Consider the following 24,266-nt stretch of genomic DNA (forward strand, 5'->3'; position numbering starts at 1 on the left):
TCCTACACCACTGACAGCTGTATGCAGTATACTGTAATCGGCAGTATGTGAACCTCCCTCACTGTGATGCAGGACTGCCATCTTGGAGATTGCGTATAATCTCATGTACTTCAGCGCAATTTTGTACTAAAGCTTTTTCTGACATTTAAAATTCAAAAGTTTAGGTTGCTCATGAACCCAAAATAATAAATAGCTTAATGAAGCTAGTGCTACAATAACTGCGCCTATAGGGTTTACTTCAGTCAGGACATAAATGTCATTTGTCTTGCCCAACCTCCAGTAAGAGCGACAACTTGAGTGACCAAAATTTTTCAAATTTCCAGTCATGATAGTCTGAGGGCTCTATAGTCTGCTGCTGTTAGTTTGGATTGTAGTTTTGCAGAATGGGGAGAAGGATGTGAGAAAATCGGAGTTTGTAGAAAGGTTGAACTGAGAATTACATGCCACGGGCATGTTGCCAGGGGTTTACAAGCTTTTCTGTCAGCCTGGGCCTCCTCCAGCGTGCAGCATGAGCTACTCAGTAGGGTTTGTAACTCTCACTGGAATCCTGACTATGTAACAGTGTATTTTATTACAGTGCTGTGTTCTCGGGGCATGTGCATCTTTTGATATGTGTGTATTTTCTGATGTGCTGTTTATTTCCCCACTGGAGTCCCTCTGACACGCATGGTTTGATGCAGACACAGGATATCTGTTTCCATGCACCAGAATTAAAGGTGATTAATTTCAAACACTCATTTAATATTTTATGTTGCTCCTATTGTTATTCTATATATATTTCTGAGCATGCATGCTAGAAATGATCTACACTGGCTTAGACTGAGGTGTGTCAGCTTGACAGAGGGAGAGGATTTAGCACCTCCCATCAGCTGCTGTCGTGTCAGGCTAATTCTGTAGCTAATGCTACACATGCCAAAAATACCAGCCAGATCAGGGCAGACTGTAAAGTTCCATATTGAACTGACCTGCTCAGTGGAATGGCCTCATTAGAGTCACAACTAGCTGTCCTTTCCCTGTTAGTGTGCTGAATTTAGGGTTAACAAACCCTGGACAAAAGAAAGAGGAATTAAAGATCAACAAACTGTTTTATACAAACTACGCTGAAACAAAAATCACAGTTTGATTACCTGGTACAATGTCTTTGTCAAATTAAGTCAATTTTAGATCATGAAACTTACTCAGAAAAATGACAGTGCTCATTTTTTTCTAGATCTGGAGTCATTGTTAACCTGCAGCCGGATGCTCTATTCTGATTAGTATAGTGACCAAATTAGTTTCAGGATCATTTTAGATCAGATGAAGATTCAGTGTTATTTATCTTTTTGTCACTCACTATATATCTATACATATTTAGTAGTGCAGTGCAAAGACAGGCAGGTGAAACCCACAAGGGATAAAATGTTGTTGCTCCATGACTGCACTGGAGGGTTTTAATGAATGTAAATCAAGTACTGAGTGATCTGAGCACCAGCAGAGACGTCACATTTTCCAGACAGTCTGACTTGTGTGACCCAGCACTCAGGGCTTAAGGATGCCCAGGGACTGATGTCTGTCTAATCTCAGCTCTGATTAGCTCTAAACCATCATGCACTGAGTACAGACTGTAAAGGCCAAATTTCTCTCACTACCCACACATACATTTCTGATGTGCATCAGTTAATAAAAGATCAACCATCTGATAACTGTAGGTCTTTTAGAATGTGTGACTGTCCAGGAATAGGATTGTAGCTATCAATAAACAGTCTATATTTGATTTCTGACATGTTTAAGAACAAAAACGTGAGCAAATTTGATTGGGATGATCCTCATTGCGGATGCTGCTTCTGCCTGTGCAGTTTCATCTGTAATTGCTCGGGACGTAAAGATGGTAGGGATGGCTCCACAGTGTCAGGATTAAGATCCCCCACTCTGGTCAAGACGAGCTGCAGCATCAGATTGACTGACATATACGTGAAGAATTATAGACTCTGATTTATGATGATTAATTTACTTTATTGTCATCCATTGTTACTGTCTGCTGCTCAAGGCTGCATTGAACAGCAGGTAAAACAGCGTATGTTGGTGTTAGCTTATCTGCATTGCTGTTGGCTCCAATATTCAGTGTCCAGTCCAGGAAATTTTCCCTTTTTGCCTGTGTTTTTACCTGATGAAAGCTCTGCATCAGTGAGATACAGTTTATCCCCAGATAGAACTCAGGTCTGCGAAAAGATTTGCATCAGAATTCTAAATTTCAAAACGTAAATAAGCAACAGAGGCAGGATCATTGTTGGCATTGTGATCATTCACTTACAACCTTTTATCAACACCAGTAAATTAGTGTTAAACAGTATTTGTATTTCTGGCACCATTAGTTGATGTGCTTGGTGAACATTTTTAGCTTTATTACATGTAAATATCATCTCATAGTGTCACGTAAAATACAAAGACACCGCAGTCAAAACAATTTGAGCAGTAACATATAATAGTTTCATGTCACATTGACAGAAGGTTCATGTTATCATGCTCTATTATAATCGATATACTTTGTCAGTAAGATGATGACATTTTCTTCCTTCAGATTTTTGGCCTAAGGATGTCAAGATGCTGTTTAGATGTTGATGAAAGATCAACATGACCTCACAATATTTTAAAAATGCTCTATAAGCACTGATGGTCTTTTCCTGATCTGGAAAGCACATTATAAATGTTTGCAAAGCCCCATTTGAGTTTGTCAAACTTCATTTGGTTCTTGGAGGCATCAACTGCCACTTTTGTTATCCTCATTTTTAATTATTTTATACTTAATATTTTAACTTTACACAAATGTTCTGTCAATACAAAACAAATTCTGGATTTATTACCTGCTGCATTTGTCTGTCTGCTTCTATTTTTAGGTTTCAACAGCATCTTATAGGGGTTACTGTGCCAGACTAAGTACAATCCCTGTCTGTGTGCCTTTGAGCCTGGCACTCCCAGTCTCGATGGGATCTAAGAGAAAAATGGATGGTTTATAGCTAATTTAGAAAATGCCACAATTACTCATGATAGCAGCATTTCAGGTCCTTTAGTATTGTGATTTTTCATCCATTTAAAGGTGGCATTTATCATTACATTGACAACATTTGATGATTACCACCCCTTGTGCCCCCTCACCCTGAGCCAGAAGATGGAGGCTGTCAGAGCTGGTAATTACAGGGACCGCTCTGTGAACCAGGCACATCCACGACTACTTTTAGTGAACAGTCACACCCATTCCTGGAATTCCTGAAAGAGAACATTACTGGTTTGGCTGTGTTGAAGTGCCTACTGTAATTATGTGGCCTTTAATTGTGCTCTGTTAACACTGTCAGACTGGGATGCTCTAGGACCAGGGACTAGGATCAGGCTCTTGTTAGTGGATTGCAGCGATGGATCAGGAATAATACATGAGCAAAATATTTCGACAACACAGTTAAACAATTGTGGATTCGATCAAGGTGGTTCAAGCAATGTATGCCTTTAAAATGTACGTGTGATCATCTAGTATGATAATTCAATGGTAATGCTGTCCAGTATACAGTGATATTTTACCATAATTGTTCCATTTACCGTAATTTCAGGACTATAAGCTGCTACTTTTTTCCTACACTTTAAACACTGCAGCTTATTCTACGGTGCGGCTTATTTATGTTTTTTTCGTGGCGCACTATCACAACTATTGTGAATCAGTCATTTTTACTAACCCTCATCAACGTGGAAAATACTAGAAGAAAAGCATATGATGCGACTTAAAGTTAAAAGCGATCACTCTGGCGGTTGAAGAAGGAAATCGAGCTGCCGTGCGTAATCTTGGCATACATTACGGTAATCAATGGCGAGAAGGTGGAGACGCCAGCATACAGAACTTATCGAAAGCAAAAAGACGACGAAAGCTTCTAGACGTAAACATCGCAGATGGCCCGAGCTTGAAAACGTTCTGGAAGACTGGGTCAACACACAGAGAGCAGGCGGCCGCGGTGTTTCCGCTGTACAAATCAGACGGAAGGCAAAAGCAATCGCCACCGCAATGAAAATAGAAGATTTTAGAGATGGGCCATCGGGGGTTTTAAATTGTTCATTGCTTGAGTAAAAAAGCATAAGCAACGTAATTTGTGTGTAGCTGATACAAACTTATATTTCAAGGTAGCTGCATTACAGACATCGTTAGGAAAAAAAGCATTTACCAGTAGAATATATTTGTTTATGTTGCTAAGTGGATTAAATTAAAAGAAAAGTTAAAAAGTCCTGACGTGATAAAAATTGGATTTAAGGTCTCTGTATAAACATACAAGTGAAAAGAGTGGCTGTTGTTTCTTACCTGTCTGTTTGTCACCCATCAGTGACTCGTCTCTTACGGTAATAAAAACATATACCGGTACTGAATGTTTTCGATCTAATTTTTCATATTACTAAGTGGGATGCCTGCGGTTTATAATCCGGTGCGGCTTGTATAAGTACAAAATTGATTTTCTTTCTAAAATTAGATTATGCGTCTTATAATCAGGTGCGCTCTATAGTCCGGAAATTACGGTAATAGTCAGTTCAAACCTCATCACGAAATATCATTATTAATTGCAGCCTTGATGAGGTTGCCTGTATTTAGCTTGTTTTGACACATGACTGGTTAGCAGAGTCACACATCATCCTGAAACCCCTCTCTTGATAGCTTTTGGAGTAAGCTATGTGGGCCATGTTGCTGTCTGGACCCAAGTATTTGATTTGTCTTGTATTTTCTAGGTTTGTCAGCACAGGGATGCCATGAATTCCTTCTGTCTGTAGTTTTAAAGCATCATCAGCTGACCAAGGTTAACATTTGGCGCTGTTTAGGCTGGTCTAAAGTCAACATTTAGTTTAACTGTTGCATTTGCTTTGTCTATGAGATCATTATATTATATACTGTATTGTCTGCTGTTTGGTAGCTTTAATGGTGGATAAGCCACTTTATTCCTATTGTATTTTGAAGAGTTAACTTCTTGAATAAATAAATCCAATAAAGTTTCCCTTTCTTAATCAGGTTTGAGGGAACTTGTTGACAAAATCAACATAATGTTAAATTGTCAGAGCAACACAGAAAACTATAAACCAAGCTGAAGCTAAAACCAAAAATCCACCATGATTATCTCAACCGTGAAAGGGTTTGTAGACCGAAACACCAAAATGTGATGCACTTTGAGCTGTGCAAATAATAACAGTAAAATTACAGAGCAGCAGAATATCGCAGAGCATCGGGACTTCATCTTGTTTTGATTCATCCCCGCAAAGTGATGACACATTCAGAAAGGCAACACACGAGTTAATAAATTCTTGAAAGTTTATGAGGCCATTGCATCAGTTCAAAATGTGCCTATATTTGAATAAGTCGTATTATGAGATTAAAAACATCTGCATCTTTAAGAGCAAGGCAGAGCCTGATCCTCTGCTGTGTGCAGGGCAAACGACGGCATAGCTTCAGGGTTACAGATTCAACTGGACTGGAAACACTCTGCTGGAGCCAGCCAACCAACTGACACCTCTATATTCATCCTTTAGTCTGTTTCCTGTTATATGGGGGGGTGCTTCTAAAATATGTCTTGTAGTATTTTCTTTTTGAACTTGTCATTTATATATACCGGTGTGTATATATATACATTGTTTTACAACATAAATATTGGTCCACAAATGGAGCTCCTCTCTCACTTCTTGGTGGACTGATATGATACCTGCTTGGTGAGCTAGCAACCAGCAGTACCCAGCACACCCTTTATCAGTTGATAGTTTGTGTCATAAATGTGCAAGATTTAATCTGTTAGGATTAGAAATTGTTGGCAGAGTGAGGGTTAGGCTCAGCCTTTCAGCCCAAATGGGAGTGATGACCTGGGAGAACTTCATCCCTGTTGTGTTCCTTTTAAGCAGACTGTGAGACCAATGACTGAAATTTATCTGCTGTATTCAGTTCATGCTAAGATTTTAGGCTTACTTTTTAAAAGTAGACAGAATTCCTGTGAATGCTGTGCTTAAATAGAAATTGCTAGTGTTCATCTTTCTGGCAATCTCAATATAAACATGGCCGTTGGGTTGCTGTTGTTCTCTCGGTGCTGTTCTCCGTCTGTGTTGCAAACGGCCTGTTTATGAGCCTGGCAACCATCTTTCCAGTTAAAATGACTGCCTGGTATCTACTGGGATCAGCAGTTGTTGCTGTGACTAAGTGCATTTACAGGCCTTCAAGAAAACCGAAGTCCTGCGTAGGCTTGATTACATCAAATGCACGTGGACACCTTAGCTCGATTAAAATCAACCCAGAGAACTCCAGGTGAAGTCGGACTAACGCCCTCAGATAGCTCAGCTTTGATTTGAGCCTGTGTGATCTCTGCATGTGCTAACTTTTGCTAGTATTTCGCTGCCCCCGTAGTGCAAGCGACCCACTGAGTTGTTTACAGTTTGCTGTGTGATAGCAACCGGTAGGAAAACATGTGAAACTGTGGATCCTTGTTCTGCCAACGGGATTCAACCCTAGGACGACATACATGAAATTACGCTGGCATGCATTCAAAGAGGGAAATGGGTTTATGGAGTGATTTATAAACAAATCTATGCTGACTGGAAATCTGGCTGTTGGAATTGATGTACTGTGTGAAACTGGAAATAGCAACATTGTTGTGTTTCATCCATCATCATTATCTCTGTCAGACAAGACAACTGCGCCGTTGCTCTTTATTACTGACTTATATGGAGCGTTGGAGCACACTGCGGAGGGTGTGCAGTGTGTAAACTGACATTTGGTTTTTCCATTAACATTTCAGTGAACACACCACCGAAGAAAAGTTGCCATGTCTTGTCTTCATCAGGAACAGCGAACGTTGCAAAATGCTCCAAAGCATTTATCTACTGTTAATTTTTGAGCATTGTCCCTTTTCATGATGGGAGAATCTTGTGGTTTTTGTGAGGATGCCGGATCGACTGGATCATGAAATTATACCTTTTCAGTTCCATCAACAGCGGAACCAGGCACATAATGAATGAATTGAAGGTATAATATCAATGGTAATTTTAGACATTATATTATTGCTCTACAATGGTAAGATTGTCATTATAAACCCAAACATTGAATGAGTCTCCTGTACTTTCTATGACAACATGGGATTGTATGTTATTATTTTAAACCCTTTAAGAAAAAAATGCATCAATTCAGTTTCCACCTCCTGTGCTTTTGTCCTCTTTCCAGGTGTGAAAAAGACCAGGAAAGTTTCCCGATGGTCGCTTATCTCAGATTCACATTAAGAAGAGATCTTTATCCCACTAAATGCACTGAATATTGATGGGCAGAATGGAAAAGGTGACAGGCAGTCATTGGCAGCTCCATAAGACCTACATTTGTCACTGTTTAAATACACTGTGTACATGTAATTATTGCACAAATTATTCAAACGCTGAATAATTTACCAACGTTTAATTCTGATTCATTCTGACCAGCCTGCTGGGCGTTCCATTTTCTCCTGGGTGGCCTTCAAATGAGCAAGACAGACAACCTGTTGTTCAGAAAAAGATGGTCTGTGCCACTACTGTGCTTTCAACACAACTGGTTGATTAATTCCAATTCCATTCATCTCTGTTTATATAGCTTCTGTTGCAATTAAAATTGATACTAGGTGTGCTAGAGAAACCTTTCCCCTTGAACAGGAATAAACCTTGAGCAGAACCAGGCTCATATTTGAGGACCCACCTGCTGATGGCCAGCTGGGCAGAGATGAAGGGGAGGGGATAGATAAAGAGAATAGACACATCATGCAAATACATAAATTACAATGAGCTGTCACTACTAGAGCTGAGCGGTTCAGTGGGGTCAGAGGTCAGCAGGTCAGTGCACAGCTGGGAGGTTGGCAGTACCTGTAGGTTCAGAGAGGAACAGTTGATGATAGATTTCAAAAACAGGCTAAGATAGTAATGACTAAGGGTCAATTGCGGTTGATAGTTGATTTTTGTCTCCATTACATGTTTTTTTAAAATAAGGTAACAGCAGTTACGCTGACAGCCGTGCACATACCTTTCTACAGATTTATGATATGATGTGGCATTCATAACACGGCCAGGCTCAAGCGGAAGTCGGCCAAATTACTAACCCGGGTGGTTATCTATTGGCCTCAGGTGCTGTCAATCCTCCATCCGGGCCTGGTACACCCCCCTGTATTCATCATGCAAACACACTACCCACACTCCAATTACACTTCAGGAATAGATCCTCTCCTTCCCAACCCTCTCCTTTCCCTCCTTAAAAGCAGGAAGCAATAAATGATCAAAATTGCACCTTTCCTGCACAGCTGCCATCAGGCTGTGTTGGAGGTGAAGGTGAGAGGGTGAAGGGGGCTCAGAGTGGAGAAAGAACATTCTGTTCCAGAAGAATGTGGCACTGGTTCTCTTTCTTTGACCATTCTGATGTGTAGGTGGGACCACACATCATGGAATTTTTGAGTTTAGGCTTGTTTCTTTGTTCAAAGAGTATTTAATATCTTCCAGTATCAGAGTATATTGCATAATCACTGTCTTGTCAAGTGGTGATTTGGTAGATAAAAATCTATCCCAGCATCCAAAAGAAGAACTCAAGATTCTGTTCATTTTTTTTATTTTCATATGTACAATAATTACAGTAGCAATCACTGGCAATGAAAGTATTGGGTCTCAAAGTCTAAATATAACAAGAACTAATCTCTCAATGAACCGCTCCGCTTCGAACTGTCATGGACAATGACAGAGGATATCTTGGGCTACCCAGCACCAGTACCGGTTCATGTGAAGTTGGAAATGAGGAGGAATCCATAGTTTTAGATCTGTGGCCAATACTGTGGCACATCAGCCTACAAAAAGTTCTATTTATTGAATGTTGTTAATGGGAAAAATGTTCTTAAATAAGGCACCCTATGCACTGTAAAACTATCTAATTTTGTCATCTTCCAAAGACATTTTTAAGTTTATTGTTTATTTACAGTATATATGTATGTTATATATGTTTATTTAATTAACTGTTGTTGAGCCCGATTCAAGCCCAAAAACATGCTTGTGTGTGCATAACTTAAACATAACGTTTAACTTCAGAGCACAGTAAAAGAGACATTTTACTTTTAAGAAGCCAAGTTCAAGACAGCAGATCTCTCTTAAATCTGTCAAGGAATAAAGTGGATTCTACAGTGTGTGGCCAGTGACACTGGATTTACATCAGACACAAGCTTTCAACCCAGCATTCGGTGTTTTCAGCTTCAGAAGTGATACTAACGTGACCCCCCCGTCCTGACTGAAACACTGATGGAATGTGTGCGGATGATGAAGTTTTAACAGTTGGCCTCTTCTTCGGACTGCTGTCCAGTTGGACAGAGGTTTTTTATTTACTCAGCATTCTCTCAACAACCCAAAAGTTTGTTGAGTTTGTGTTTAAACACGACCTCTGGATAACCTTAGTGGGGAAACGATTGTCATCAGTCAAGCAGCTGAGTTTCACCCACAGAACTACACAACACCGTGGTGGGTGACCCTCTGACCATCTGGGGAGTCTGGGGGTAACGTCGCAAGGGACAAAATGTAGTTTGAGTTGTTTCACTGCTTCATAGCTTTATCATGGTTTTGATTAGTTAATGTGTTTGTGCACAGTGTTACTTTACTAAGCAATGCTTCATAAACCTTTAAAATATCAGCTGTTTTCCCCTCACCTTTGTCAGAAAGGTTGTTGGTTTGAGTAGTGCAGCTATTAGGTTATGGAGGAGTTTGGCCACTTTGGTGGTGCCAGTAATGTAGATATAGTTAGATATGTAGATTGTATTATTTTTCAAAGTTTCTTGCTCACTAAGAGACTGGATCAGAGGATGGTAGTCTCATATATATGGTTTCTTTCTGCAGCTCGTGAAAACCATTTTTAAATGCTGATCAGATACCACTGCAGCTGCAGTTGCTGGATTTGTCATTGTAAATCTTCTCCAAACAGCTAAACTGGGATCCACATCAGTGAGCCCACCCTGCAAACAACTGTTTGACAAAAAACTCTGACACACTGTTGATTGGATGTGGTTTCTGTTAGATTTTAAACAAAATAATCATGTGAGAAGCCGGCCTGCAATATTAGTAGGCCTTGATTTCCATCTTCAGAGGGAATGACAAGTTCAGGACAAGGGTCAGGCAAGAATCAATTGGAGGTTGATGACTGACTGAATGCCCGTTTTAGTTCATATAATGCAAATAGGGGGGACACTCTTCTTAGTGTGGATGTTTGTGATATTTTTCAATAATGGCTGAACATCTGAACCGTCATGATTTCTTTGACCACTGATGTTTGGGTGGTTTCATTTCAAATGATAGAACACTGTACGTGTTGGTGACTTTGTCCATTATTGCAGTTAATAAACAAACACTTATGGTAGAGAATGGTCAAGCCTGGATGCTTTCTTCACATCCCTAATAAGATAATTTCTTGCTGATACAATAAACAGAGAAGTGTTAAATTGTTTTCCTTAACTGCCTGTGCTGAAGAACATTCAGTTCTTTTTTATGGTGGCTTTCTGTCAATTAACTGAACATAAATTAAAAGAGAAATATTTTGGTATGCCCAGGTATAATTCTGTCTTCTGTGCTTTCTCCAGAGTGCCCGGAGAAGTGTGGACAGCGAGATTGCACGGTGGATGGTGAGTGCTGCCACCCCCAGTGCCTGGGCAGCTGCACACTCCCTGGGAGTGATACAGCCTGTGCTGCCTGCGTGCATTACTATCATCAAGGGCGCTGCGTGGCTGAATGCCCACCTGGCACCTACAAGTTTGAGGGCTGGCGTTGCGTCAGCGTGGAATTCTGCTCCAAAGTGCACCTACCTGATCCTCACACTTTTGTCATCCACGGGCAGGAGTGCATGCCTGAGTGTCCATCAGGCTATACACGCTCGACGACAGACAAGTAAGCAACACAAACTTAACAAAATCTACTGGTCAATACAATAACTGAATTTCCCACAAATGCTAAAATAGGTTTTCATAGACTTGGAATTCTGGAGGTGTAATTTATTCTGGAAGAACCCAATTTTTAAATTGACATAAATGTAGGATTAACATTCGGGGGAGCAGTGTTGACAGCAGTTTACTTTCATTCTCTGTCTGTCTCCAGTATGTCCTGCACAGCCTGTGATGGTCTCTGTGATAAAGTGTGTGAGGGGGAGGAGAAGGTCATCGACTCGGTGGACGCCGCTCAGTCTCTCAAAGGCTGCACCGTTATCAAAGGCAACCTGCACATCAACATCCGCAGAGGCCGTAAGTTCTGCACAGTAGCACAACCAGACTGCAGTTGAAATGTTTCCATGGTGATGTGCATGTGACACAGTCATTCTGCGGAAAAGATGAAAAGACACCAGGAAGTCTCATAAAGCTTTTGTATCCAATTTCCCCATCTGCAAAAGTCAGCTGTTTCTTTAAGCCCCCTGACCCGAGACAAGCTGAATCGGAATCCATTTGTTATTTCCATAAAGTCTCACTTTAAAAGTGTTTAGCAAAGCCAAGCATGACCTCCTTAAATGACTTTTCTCAACAAATCAAACATATTTGGTGAACTGTCAGAGATGAACCTGGGAATGGTACGTGTGTTTGTGTGTTCAGACAACATGGTGGCCGAGCTCGAGAGCTTCACCGGCTTGATCCAGCGAGTTAAAGGTTATGTGCGGATCAGACATTCACACACTCTGAACTCCCTGGCCTTCCTACGCAGCCTCAGATACATCGATGGAGAAAACCTCCTGGATGAGTACGATCACACACACACACCCACACCCACACCCACACAGCTAAACATCTGGATGATGGTTGGGGTTTCTCTATTGTCTGTGTGTTCATTTTACTCTAGTGTTTTTTGTGGAAGTTCAGGGTCCTCCTGAATTATGTCTGTGGCCAATATGTGATAATCTTTTTTTATCTTTAGTTGTGTTTTCAAGAGTTGCTGTATTAATGAAGATGGTGCTGTTTGTTTTGTCTGTGAAGGTGCCACTTGTGTCAGGCTAACTGAATGTTTTAGGTTGATAACAGCAGCGTCTTCATTAAAAAAAAAAAGGGACATTTCTGGCAAACCCAAGAGCAGATGTTCCTCTTTTATAAGACCTTGAATACTAAACAACAGTGGTTCTTCGGAGGGATATGTCAGGCTCCGATTTCTGTTCTCCTTGAGCTGCAAGGAATTTCTGTCCCAAGGTCCACATTACAGCCATTCCGGAGCGTCTGGATTCTTACACAGTGACTCATAACTGAGAGTCTTCTGAACCTGTCCCACTATATGTTGAAGTGTGTCTGAGCATTACACTCCAGACTGCTCATTGTGCGCTTTTCCACTATACAGTTAGAAAAACTTTGTCCCCTATGGTCTTCAGTCCCACATGACTCGCAGTACACATTGTCCATCCACACTGAAGCTTCTGTGAAGACCAGAGAATCATTATTCCCTCTCAATTTAGCTGTTTTTTCCCTCCAGTATGTATGCCTTCTCAGCGTTTGACAACCATCAGCTCCAGTATCTGTGGGACTGGTCTCAGCACAACCTCACAATCAAGACAGGAAAACTATTTTTCCGAGCCAACCCTAAGCTGTGCATGTCTGAGATTCACAAGATGTGGGAGAAGACGGGCATCCAGGGCCGCTTTGATGAGAGCGATTTCCGAAACAACGGCGACCGAGCCAGCTGTATGTGTCACGTCAGCTTTTCTTTTTTTCCAGTGAGTTTTACTTGAAATATTGTGAATAAGTTTGATTCCAACTTTGGTTTCCACAGGTGAAAGCACTATCCTTGCATTTACATCAAACAGTACCAGTAGCACACGGATCAAACTGACCTGGCAGCGGTACAGACCTCCTGACTACAGAGACCTCATCAGCTTTATCGTCTACTTCAAAGAGGCGTACGTTTTCCTTACCATTAGTAGTTCCTTTCTCTTGACTGGGTGCTGCTAATTGTAGTTCTAGAATTTGTGCAAAGGCACAAATATACACTGTCACTTGATAATAGCAAAATTCTAAAAACCATAATTTGAAAAAAAGATGACTTCCCACAAAAATATTGTGTTGGGTGCCATGACATCATCGTTATTGTAAAATGTCTTCTTCAGATATCTCCTTTTATATGTTATTATGGGTGTCTGTGTGTGTGTGTTGTAGTTCAGTAAAATAGAGGTAACAGGTACGTGTGTGGTGCACATATGCCATTTCTGTGGTTATGTGTTACGCTGACAATATTTCCTGTCTCCTCTACACACAGATCTCATTTCTGTTCTGTGAGCAGTGTTAAAATGTTTTCCTTATTCTTTTTGTCAGTGTTACACATACAAAGTATGATTTTACGCAACTTGGCTAAAATGTCATCCGTTAATGATTAAGTTATTTTCCCCAGACCTTACCAGAATATCACAGAGTATGAGGGCCAGGATGGTTGTGGCTCCAACAGCTGGAATATGGTGGATGTTGAGCTGAGACAAGACCGAGACTCTGACCCCGGGGTCCTGCTGTCTGGCCTGAAGCCCTGGACACAGTACGCTGTGTTTGTGAAGGCCATCACACTTGTGGTGGAGAACAAGCATGTACCCAGTGCCAAGAGCAAGGTCGTCTACATCCGCACACGTCCTTCAGGTTAATATGACAAGTTGATATGTCACCAAGGTTACTGGGAAAGATCTGTTGCTTTTGGGTTTTCAAACAGATGGAATGATTGTTTTGTGATGTTTTTGTGGATACAGTCCAACCATGCTGTAAGAGGTGGAGAGCAAAACTGTTTTAGTAAACACAGCTGCAAGTTAAAGTGATGGGAGACAACCTGATTTACAAAACCTCCAGCATAATTACATGAAACCACGGCTTTAAGTAAATCCAGCTGCTATTGTGCTTTGGTCTGAGAGGCAGAAAAGAGAAGTTATTAGGGTTTTTCAGAACTAAGGTTTACACTTTGAAGCACCCACAAAGAGAGTCATTTAGTTCTTTGTTTCTCTGCCAGCACCCTCTATGCCCCAGGATGTTCGAGCATACTCCAACTCATCCACACAGCTGGTGGTGCGTTGGTCACCACCCGTCTCTGCAAATGGAAACCAGACTTATTACTTGGTCAGATGGCAGCAGCAAGCCGAAGACAGAGAGCTTTATCAGCACAACTACTGCTCTAAAGGTGCACACATCCTAATATTTCTTTGACCTGGTGCTTCCTGGGCTGTACACCCAGAACAGTCTCGGTGTTGTGTGTTGATTGGTTACTTGAATGTCTGCCCTGGTGTGTAAACAGATGAACGTTAATGTAGTGATCTGAATACTCAAGGATCATTACAGTGCTACATAAAAACACTCCATGGTTGATTATATGAATGTCATAAAAAAACAACACATTGGTTGCTTGTTTCAGAGCTGAAGCTCCCCATAAGAATTGCAGCCACGGGTGTAGGGGACCAGGAAGAGGACACTAAGCCCACTAAACCAGATGCTGATGGACCAGAGAAGGGTCCGTGCTGCCCCTGTCCCAAATCGGTGGAGGATCTGGAAGCTGAGGCTGCTGACGCCTCTTACCGAAAGGTTTTTGAAAACTTCCTGCACAACTCCATCTTTACACCAAGGTACACAGGTCTTTTTTTTGTTTTAATCTAAAGATTCAAATGTTCTAAATGATTCATCTGAGCTCCATTGAAGCCTCACCTGCTGATTCAGAGTAGGACTGCCTTAAATTACATTGGTACAATTTAATGTTTAGATTTTGAACCATTTTTATGGATGAATGAATCCAAGCCTAAAGTGAATGTTTCACTTTTGGTGATGCGTCTCTTAGTTATTTTGTCACACTAATGTGTAACATTCTGGGAATTCGTCTTATACATTACACTATTCTGACTGGAAGAAATGGTCCCTTGTGATCTGTTGATAGTTCTTCTGATCTTTTAATGTTCTGCACTCTTTCACATGTTTGTGATGTCCCCAACATATTTCTGTGTAAAGCCCTTTTTTTTACTTTTACAGTTTAACACACACAAGGTTTACATTTTACATTTAGGTGGAGGCAAGTACAGGGACTTTATTCCTAAACACCATTTGACATTATTCTGAAGGCCACTCCAACCCACCTTATTGTTATTTTTTGAAATATATGAAAATATAAATTTGGAAAATGTTATTTTTTCGACAGCCATAAAACTACACAATTGACATCCTCATCTGGAAGAGCTGTTCAACAAACTTTTGAAATTCAATATATTCTTATTTATCCTGTCTTAATCTGCTGTTTATGTTTGATATATCATAAAATTATTACCCTTCTTTTTTATTGTTTATAATATTGTAATCCACTGTATCCACTTGTATTCATTGTGAATGCGGTCATGATTGGGAAAATGACTTGCAATTAACTTGCTAGCATCAGGATTTTTGAAGAAAAACCAGTAGTTAGAAAAATTAGCTGCGCAGCTTTTCTTTTGAAGAGAATCTGTCAAATAAGGTCCGCTATAAGAAATTGCTTGTGTGTAACCATTGTTGTTTACCTAATGTTCAGTGTATGTATGCTGTACATTTTCATCATGTTTCTAATTTTTAACGCTTCTTTCAGATGAGAAGAAACCACTTCAACTGTAATTACGCTGGATTTTGTTGTGTTAGCCCCCTTTTTCTAAAGTTTGTTGATTATCTTCTCTCTCCAGGCCTCCAGATCGACGCCGGCGAGATGTATTTGGTGTAGCCAACTCCACACACTGGCCTCACAATAGGCTTCCCATCAACAACAGCACAGTTTCTTCTGTCCAGGCTGGCAGCAACAGCAGCAGCAGCAGCAACAGTGGTGACAACGTAGAGCCAGTGGACAGAGAGTTTGAGTTCACTGAGCAGTCTGTGACGGAGCGCGAGCTGCAGATCTCTGGCCTAAAGCCTTTTACAGTTTACCGAATCGACATCCATGCCTGCAATCGCCAAGTTCAACGTTGCAGCGCTGCAGAGTTTGTCTTCTCCAGAACCAAACCCGCAGGTGAATGAATTTACGCTAGTGAGTGTTACTTCACTTCCAACTTTTCTGTTTACCTTGGCGATATTTTTCCCACAGAAAAGGCCGATGATATACCTGGTACAGTGACCTGGGAAGGCCATGAGGACTGGGGGTTCCTGCGCTGGCCAGAGCCGCATCACCCCAACGGACTAGTCCTCATGTATGAAATCAAGTTTAAACTGGCCTCTGAGGTAAGCTCCCACCAAAGGGTTCAGCCAATGTAAAGCCACAAGACTGCATTTCCCCTCTGAGAAATGTGCCGACTAAGATAGCTGATGTGCTTTGTGGTAAAGGAATAAAGGGAATATGGGTTCTGACATGACTGATAATATGTAAACAGAATCGTGACATATAAAAAATCACCAACATTCTTTCAGATCTGCAATTGTTTCTGAAAAGAAGCAACCATAGCAACAATTTCACGTTCTGGATATTGTACTGTGAAATCTGTGAGAGGCTGTCAGTCAAAAGATTATTTTGTCATCAAGTGAGCACTTATTACACAAGGATTGTTTGATTGAGATTGATGTAAACACCATTAAGGCATAATATTTAATTCTGGGCTTTAGAAAGGTCTTGACAGGACACATTTGTCACTGTCACATTTTAATTATATGCTGTTAGCCGTTATAAAACAAGGTCATTTTCCTTCATGAGTTGTGATGGAAAATATCAGCTCCCTGAAATGAGAGTCTGACATGTTATTTAGAGGTTCTTTAAACATTACAGGTCATTAATACAACTCGCCTGGTAAATAGTTGTAGGAATTGTTCTTGTGACCCATTTTAATGTAATGCTACAACTGCTAAAATGGTAATCTCCTTGTGATTTATTTCTCACGTTCCTAAGATTCAGCCTGTAAATGTCATCTCTTGTCCCGTTCATTTACCAGAGCGAGAAGCATGAATGTGTCTCTGGTCAGATGTATCAGACTCAGCGCGGCGTTCGTCTCTCCAACCTCAGTCCAGGAAACTACTCGGTCCGAGTCAGAGCAATTTCCCTGGCTGGAAATGGCTCGTGGACACACATTCTGGACCTCTATGTGGCTGAAAGTAAGCCTCGGAGAAATGTCTGCTTTGTTGACATCTGTGTTTAAATATTACAAGTATACTCCATGTTTAATAACCAAACTGTTTGACCCAACAGGATATCAAAACATCCTCTTTGCTATGATCTTCATTCCCATTGCCATCGTCTTCTTCATCTGCCTATTAGTCACAATGCTGGTGGTGCTCAACAAGAAAAGGTACTTTTTTCAAATGATGAAATATGTTTATAATGACAATAATTTCTGTTATTGTTGAGACTGCAGTATGCATTAGCATAAATCAGAGTGAAAGTAATATTAATTGTTGTTGTTTTGTTTTTGTCAGGAACAGTGACAGACTTGGAAATGGCGTCCTGTATGCCTCTGTTAACCCAGAGTACTTCAGTGCTGCAGAAAGTGCGTGCGCATGTGTGTGTGTGATACACATAGTTATTAACTTTTCATTAAAACTTTACTAATTTCCTCTAGTGTACGTGCCGGACGAATGGGAGGTGGCCCGAGAGAAGATCTGCCTGAGCCGTGAGCTTGGTCAGGGCTCCTTTGGTATGGTGTACGAGGGCCTTGCAAAGGGTGTGGTCAAGGATGAGCCAGAAACCCGTGTTGCTATCAAGACCGTCAATGAGTCTGCCAGCATGAGGGAGAGAATCGAGTTTCTGAATGAGGCCTCAGTCATGAAGGAGTTTAACTGTCACCATGTGGTGTGTACACACACACACACACATACACAGATGCATAAACCAAAGAGGGTAAGTCAATTCTATCATGTGTGGCATTCGCGCAGGTTCGTCTCCTGGGAGTAGTTTCACAGGGCCAGCCCACACTCGTCATTATGGAGCTGATGACCCGCGGGGACCTGAAGAGCTACTTGCGCTCTCTCCGTCCTAAGGAGGTAGAGTCTGAGCTGATGCTTCGCATCAGGTCCACGAACAACTGATGTCTGTTGTTTGTTGATTTCAGTAGGATTTGATTGCATTGAAACCTTGACAATGGTCTCAAGGCTCTACTGTTCAGTGGAGACGATTACAATATACACTTGAGGGGAGCACAAACCCTTTTACTTAGCTAAAGACTCTTTGTTGTACCTGTCTGCAGCAGCAGTGGTCGAGTCTGTCTCTCCCGCCCTTAAAGAAGATGCTGCAGATGGCTGGACAGATCGCTGATGGCATGGCTTACCTCAATGCTAACAAGTTTGTCCACAGAGATCTGGCTGCTAGAAACTGCATGGTGGCTGAGGACTTCACAGTAAAAATTGGAGGTAATAGAATGTGAGGAGTAGAAGGTCCAGTGGGGGTGTAAAATGTCTAATAGGTGAGAAAAGTCACTGGGTAAACTTATTCGTGTGTGTCTGTCCACTCTCGCGAGCAGATTTCGGCATGACGAGAGACATTTATGAGACCGATTACTACCGTAAAGGAGGTAAAGGTTTGCTCCCCGTCCGCTGGATGTCCCCTGAGTCTCTGAAAGATGGAGTCTTTACCACCAACTCTGATGTGTGGTAAGTAAAAATGGTGGCTTCATTTTCTCTGTTTACAGCTGAGAGCTTTGGTTGAGTTATTGTCATACACCTGTTGTGTGCAGGTCCTTTGGGGTTGTATTGTGGGAGATCGCAACCCTGGCAGAGCAGCCCTACCAGGGTCTGTCCAATGAACAAGTGCTCCGTTTCGTCATGGAAGGAGGCCTCCTAGAGAAACCGCAGAACTGCCCTGATATGCTGTAAGACCAACAAAACAAAATTATTAATCCACTGCATTCTGGTTTTTATAGTCAAGTCAGAAAAATCTGGAATTTGAACGTCTATTTCATGTATGTCCCCACTCTTCTGGGGGCAGTGTGGTTCCATGGTGCTTTGCTTTACAGTTGAATCCACCAGAGACCACATGTGTGGTTTATAGAGCTGTGATAAGTAGTGGCTAAACATTAGTGGCCACAGCATGAAAAGCTGATGTTTGGATAGATCTTGGATTGATCTATAAGACCTGTCGGAAGTCAAGTGAGCATTAAGTAAGGCTCCTTTAATGCAACAACATTTTCAGAATTTATTGAAAACAGTTCCCCATGCAGACGGCCACGTATGGCTAATGATCTCCGTGCACGCAGACAAATATGCCGTAGAACACGTCAGGCCAGCAGTTGGCGGTAACAAACGTACACCTATATAGAACTTAATCACAGCAGTGAACAGGTTGAAAACAACGACGGATATAATGGCGAGCACCAAAATATTCCAGTGGACCCACACGAGGTGCACGAGCCGAAGTTGCTTCTAATCGCAACTCTGAACTGTAAAACTAAAACGCTTCCAGAGAAAGTGTATTGAGTGGTACCGGACTTCTTCTATACTACGTATGGTCTACAACTACTCATGCAAGCTTAGGTGCCTTCAGCTGGAGTGCATGTCCAAAATAGCCGAAAATGCTCCGCTTTGTAGTGGATTGTGCGAAGCGTTCCACTCTAGAGTCTTCTTATCGCTCCAGTTTCAGCTGTTCTATTGCAAACAAACAGCCCAATTGGAACTAAAGCTTTGCGTTTTCACCCCAAAAGGTTGTTGTGTAAACGGAGCCTAAGGTTTTTTTTACCAGCATTAAGATTCCACAACAGTTACAAACTTACCGAACCATTGAGCCAATACAGCCTGGATCACAGAGGAATTTGTATATCTGCAGACTACCTTCAGGTTATGAGGGCACAGAATATTAGAGAATACAGTAATCTTCATCTGCCGGGACTACAGCTAATTAAGAATAAACAAGTAGCATTGCCCGAAAAATAGATATTTTCTATTATAGACAGTTGATATTAAGTTCACAGGCTAAGGAAAGTGACTTCAGTTGGGCTTGTTTTGATGATTTGCAACGGGAATTTTGAGGACTGGTGAAGCCCGCAGCAAAGTCCGAATATTATTGGAATCTGTGTAAAAGTCATGGAGATTTTGTGGTTCCATCTCATGTGCGTTGTGTTCTTTGGTGTAGGTTTGAGCTGATGCGAATGTGTTGGCAGTACAATCCTAAAATGCGACCATCCTTTGTGGAGATCATCAGCAGCATAAAGGACGAGCTCGAGCCATCCTTCAGCGAGGTTAGTTTCTTCTACAGTGCAGATAACAAACCAGCCGAAGCGCCACAACCACACATAGGCAAACTGGACAACGTGGATGACATTCTTCTGGACACGCCGTCCTCTTCCTCCTCGGTACAGCCACAACAGACCCCCGTATCCCAACAGACCCCACCCTCCCCCAGCTCAGAGACGCCACCCGCTCCCTCGCGAGCAGCCAGCTCCCCATCTTCACCCTGTACGTCAACCGCTGCCGTGGACAAGCAGCCATCCAGCCAGCAGGCAGCCAACGGCCTGTCAGGGGCGGGTTCTGATGCAAGCGCTCGGCCGTCCCTGGACGACTTGCCGCCGTACGCACACATGAATGGAGGCCGTAAAAATGAACGCGCGATGCCTCTCCCACAGTCATCTGCCTGCTGACTGAACAACAGGCAGCCAGCAGACTGCAAACCCTCTTACCTGCTGCTCTGGAGAACATCTCAACGGGTGCACCTGCATTTTTTGGAGTCTTACAGCAACACCATGTTAACCAGCTGCAGTTGAGTTCTTGGCAAGGCACAAAGACTCAGTGTGAAGTCTCGAGTGTGAAGACTGCCAGGAGGTCCATGCGTCGCTGTGCTTTCACACCTTGTTTCGTATTGTTCTGGTTTTGGTTTCCACCAGCTGGCTGTCAGACTGCCCTGTTTGAGAAAACCACAAGAAAAGGTACAAAAAAAGAAGTACAAATCCTTTATGGGAGCTCTGTCTCTCTTCATGGCTTAACTTATTTTATAAACTGTTGTTTGTTACATTTTTATCTGAATTTCCATGTGTAGGCCTTTATCCTGGTCACATTTGGGCAGGCGTTATTAAGAAAGCATATCGGGGGAATGTTTTTCACCAGTTATTCGGCATTGTTGCTGTCAACGTTGATGGCCAGTCCACCACCAGAAGGAGAAATTTGCAGTTTTATTTGCCAAAATGATGCTTCAAAATTTCCTCCAAATTTCTCTTCAGTCTCCAACATATGGGCATGAAAATGCCAGCAAGAGCAACAGAAGCACTTTGACCTGCTGTCTTCGAATTTAAAGTTCTTCACTCAAAGGGAAGTTGCTTTTCCTCCACAGTTCTAAGTTGGACCTAGGTTACCTCAGTTTTCCCAGACTGAGCCACATCCTCATCTCATGTCATGCTTTCAATACTTACAGTAATAAAAAACTCTTAAATCAGAACTGTGGAGGGAAGAGCAAAAAGAGGACAATAATGTCCCTTTAGTGGGACTTTCTCTGAGTTCAGGGGGGTCCTTGTCGTATACAAACAGCTATTTTTTTAGAATAGTCATGTGTCTGCTGCATTTACAACATCCATATGTGGGCAGAGCATTTATGTGCGCACCAGTTGTTTGAGTCACTTTTCTAACTTTTATATGGTTGGAGATGTTCATCATGTACAGAAAGAAGCTGCTATTCTTTATTCCTTTTGTGGTTGTAATATAGTTATTATCTATGTATAAAAGAGGTAAGAAAAAAAAAACTCCTTCAGGTCAGCTCTGCAAACTTTTCCACTACAGCCCTTTTTTAATGCTTGTAAAGGCAAAATGTGTTCTTGAGCTGGTTTCCTTTCTGTGTCTGTTAAGGAACGTCTCTTTGCCTTGTGAAAGTAAGCGCCATTAACTCAATGCCCCTCTAGATGACAACAGTGATGGTACCAAAATCACCATTTTCTCTCCAGAGACAGAGGTCAGGCAAAGGTCAGGCATCACTGCTGGTTCCCAACTCAGTCTCAGGTGTGTGTGTGTGTGTGTGTGTGTGTGTGTGAGTGTGAGAGAGAGAGAGAGAGAGTGTGTGTGAGAGAGAGAGAGAGAACCTCTGCAATTAAATTAGATCATTAAATACTCAACAGTGTGGAACCAGATTTGGTGTTGGGGCATTTGAATGATTCCTTGCACTTCCTGTATGGAATCCCGGTAATGACAATATCAAAGAAAAGGTTATCAGAACATTCAGATGTAACTAAATCCATGTGTATTTAACAGACATTAATTTAGCTGTGGTGTAAAAGTCAAAGAAAGCCTTATTTTTGTTTTCAGTGATTTGGGGTTTTATTTCTCTACAGTAAACTCCTCAATGTTTTCAGTTGTTTTCTCTCCCTTCCTGCAGGTCTCGGCACATGTAATCACTCTGCACATCTTCCTTCATTAAGCCAGTCCAACCTGGAGCTCATTTGTCATGAAAATTATATTAATTTACTTACATGGTTATTAAAACAGCTGCGAGTCAGTTTAATGTTTGTTGGGGGGTAAAACCAGAGCGCTGAAAAACACAATAAACCAGAGAAAAGCCTGGAGGAGAGGGGGGTATTTTAGGGTGGGTGAAGCCTTTTGTTTACTTAAAAATAAGGTTCTGTCCGAAAGCTTTCTGTCAAATATTGTCTCTTCCTGTTTCTTTGTATCTGTGCTGCTTCAGACACCGGGCTCAAGGTACGAAGTGAAAGCAAAATGGTGAATTTCCAAATTTAGTGCAGAAACAAGCCTTCACATCATATTTTTCTGAAACTGAAAAAGTTGGCAGAAGGTTGATTACACTCTGCTGATTAGCTTCCTTTTTTCATCTGGTTATTATCGTTTTTGCATGTTGCTGGCAAAGGTTCACATCACTTTTATATCCAAGCATTTGTTGTTGAGATCAGAGATTCTTTGATGATTTCTCCACCGAGGCCCCATTGAGACTCCCAAAGTCCCAAATGTTTTCGGTCATGATCCTTGAGTAAATCACTGTAGAGAATTCTCCAGTAGTCATTATGTCTTTTCAATGTTTATTTGAAAGGTTCTGTAAACCATTCAGCCAGTCATCTACCTCAATTTTTCAGTTTAACGTGTAGAGAATTGAAACATCTGCAATGACAACATTACTGAATGCTGTTAACAAGTTCAAAATCAAACCACAAACCAAAGCATCCTGACAGGGCCAGAGGCAGCAGGGGGTAAAAGCCAGTTTAATATTCTACTCTGTCCTGCAGATAATCCATAACTTTAGATTTTACTGATTCTGAAGAGCTGTAACGAGTCCCCCCAGCAAGATTCTGTTCAAGCAGGAAGTGGATTCTTTATATTTCTGTTCATGTTTCTGTTTTAGATGCTGCATCTGCTCATGATTTACTTATTCTTGTTGGGAATAGTGGCTGCCTGATATACTGGCACCGCTGGTTTTCTTGTGCCTCCACCTGTTGCCATCTGTGCATGAATCTCCCCTCACAAAGCAACTTTTTACACGTAGACTCAACGTGTCAGCAGTTTTTACAAGGTCAGGATGGTCATGTGAGCGTTTGTGGTCTGGTTTTGCTTCACGTTTTACCACTGGACCACCTCAGTGTGGACGTTAAACTGAACAAGACTTTTTAATGTTTTCTGTTTTGTTATATTAATGGCAAGTTTGTTAGAAGGTTTTGATGTGTGTAAATTATTCACAGCCTTCCAAATCTGTTTCTGTTGACCTGATCTGTAAAAGTTCTATTTTGATTTTTTTTTTGTACATGCCATTGTCAGAATTTTTCCTGTTATCTATATTTTACGAGTACTGGGAAAAATTGTTGGCTGAAGGAAAGAATGTTTTCTGATTCTTTTTTCTTTTCTACACAGGATTTGAGATTAATAAAAATGTATGCAAAGCTGTTTTTCATTTACATTTTTGTAGTCAACTTTCTCATGAAATAAATGTAAAAAAGGATCTAATGGGACAAAGGGATTTAATGAGAGTTCTGGTTCTGCCCTCACCATTACAGTGGCTTCAACTGAAAGCTTTCAAAGAAAGTAATGAATATGTCAAACTTAAATCTCTAATAATTACATTTTAGTGCTGAAGCTCCAAATTGTTGTTAAAAAGGGACTTGTTGAACCCAAACTTCTGCAAAAACAGCCAAAATTAACCTTTATAAAGGACCTCCATGCTGTTTCACCAGCGCCTCCGACGCATTAATCAAAGGCGAAAAAGCTACTAAAACAAGCGGAAGCGGCACTTCAAGCCCCGCTGCACTTTGCTCCTTCAGAATAAAAGCTTGACTTCAAATTAAACCGTACGCTTTCCATATAGAAATCACTATAATATTCATGTTTTAGCGTAAAAATATTAAGCTACTGTACATAGAATAAAAGATGGTTGCGTTTGTTTAGCTACGCTCTTTTCCAAACGGAGACATTACTCACAGTAAC

At 41.4% G+C, this 24,266-nt stretch overlaps 1 protein-coding gene across 2 annotated transcripts in view; it reads left to right on the top strand.

The window, feature by feature from the left end:
- igf1rb (insulin-like growth factor 1b receptor) overlaps positions 1-23,740 on the top strand; it is a 36,017-nt gene extending 12,277 nt beyond the window's left edge. Inside the window, exons 3-21 of one of the 2 annotated variants that reach the window (XM_029846032.1) lie at positions 10,596-10,899; positions 11,107-11,249; positions 11,592-11,736; positions 12,454-12,662; positions 12,751-12,877; positions 13,366-13,601; positions 13,963-14,130; positions 14,362-14,569; positions 15,641-15,960; positions 16,036-16,169; positions 16,871-17,030; positions 17,125-17,224; positions 17,352-17,422; positions 17,495-17,724; positions 17,808-17,915; positions 18,122-18,281; positions 18,392-18,521; positions 18,605-18,739; positions 19,996-23,740. In XM_029846032.1, coding sequence (XP_029701892.1) covers positions 10,596-10,899; positions 11,107-11,249; positions 11,592-11,736; positions 12,454-12,662; positions 12,751-12,877; positions 13,366-13,601; positions 13,963-14,130; positions 14,362-14,569; positions 15,641-15,960; positions 16,036-16,169; positions 16,871-17,030; positions 17,125-17,224; positions 17,352-17,422; positions 17,495-17,724; positions 17,808-17,915; positions 18,122-18,281; positions 18,392-18,521; positions 18,605-18,739; positions 19,996-20,500 — 3,593 coding nt within the window. In that variant the 3' untranslated portion in view covers positions 20,501-23,740. Of the gene's footprint in view, positions 1-10,595; positions 10,900-11,106; positions 11,250-11,591; positions 11,737-12,453; positions 12,663-12,750; positions 12,878-13,365; positions 13,602-13,962; positions 14,131-14,361; positions 14,570-15,640; positions 15,961-16,035; positions 16,170-16,870; positions 17,031-17,124; positions 17,225-17,351; positions 17,423-17,494; positions 17,725-17,807; positions 17,916-18,118; positions 18,282-18,391; positions 18,522-18,604; positions 18,740-19,995 lie in introns of both variants that reach the window. The other variant, XM_003969432.3, reaches the window with a different exon arrangement.
- The last annotated feature ends 526 nt before the right edge of the window (positions 23,741-24,266 follow it).

The sequence above is a fragment of the Takifugu rubripes genome, chromosome 13, assembly GCF_901000725.2.
Source record: "Takifugu rubripes chromosome 13, fTakRub1.2, whole genome shotgun sequence".
NCBI classification, from domain to species: domain Eukaryota; kingdom Metazoa; phylum Chordata; class Actinopteri; order Tetraodontiformes; family Tetraodontidae; genus Takifugu; species Takifugu rubripes.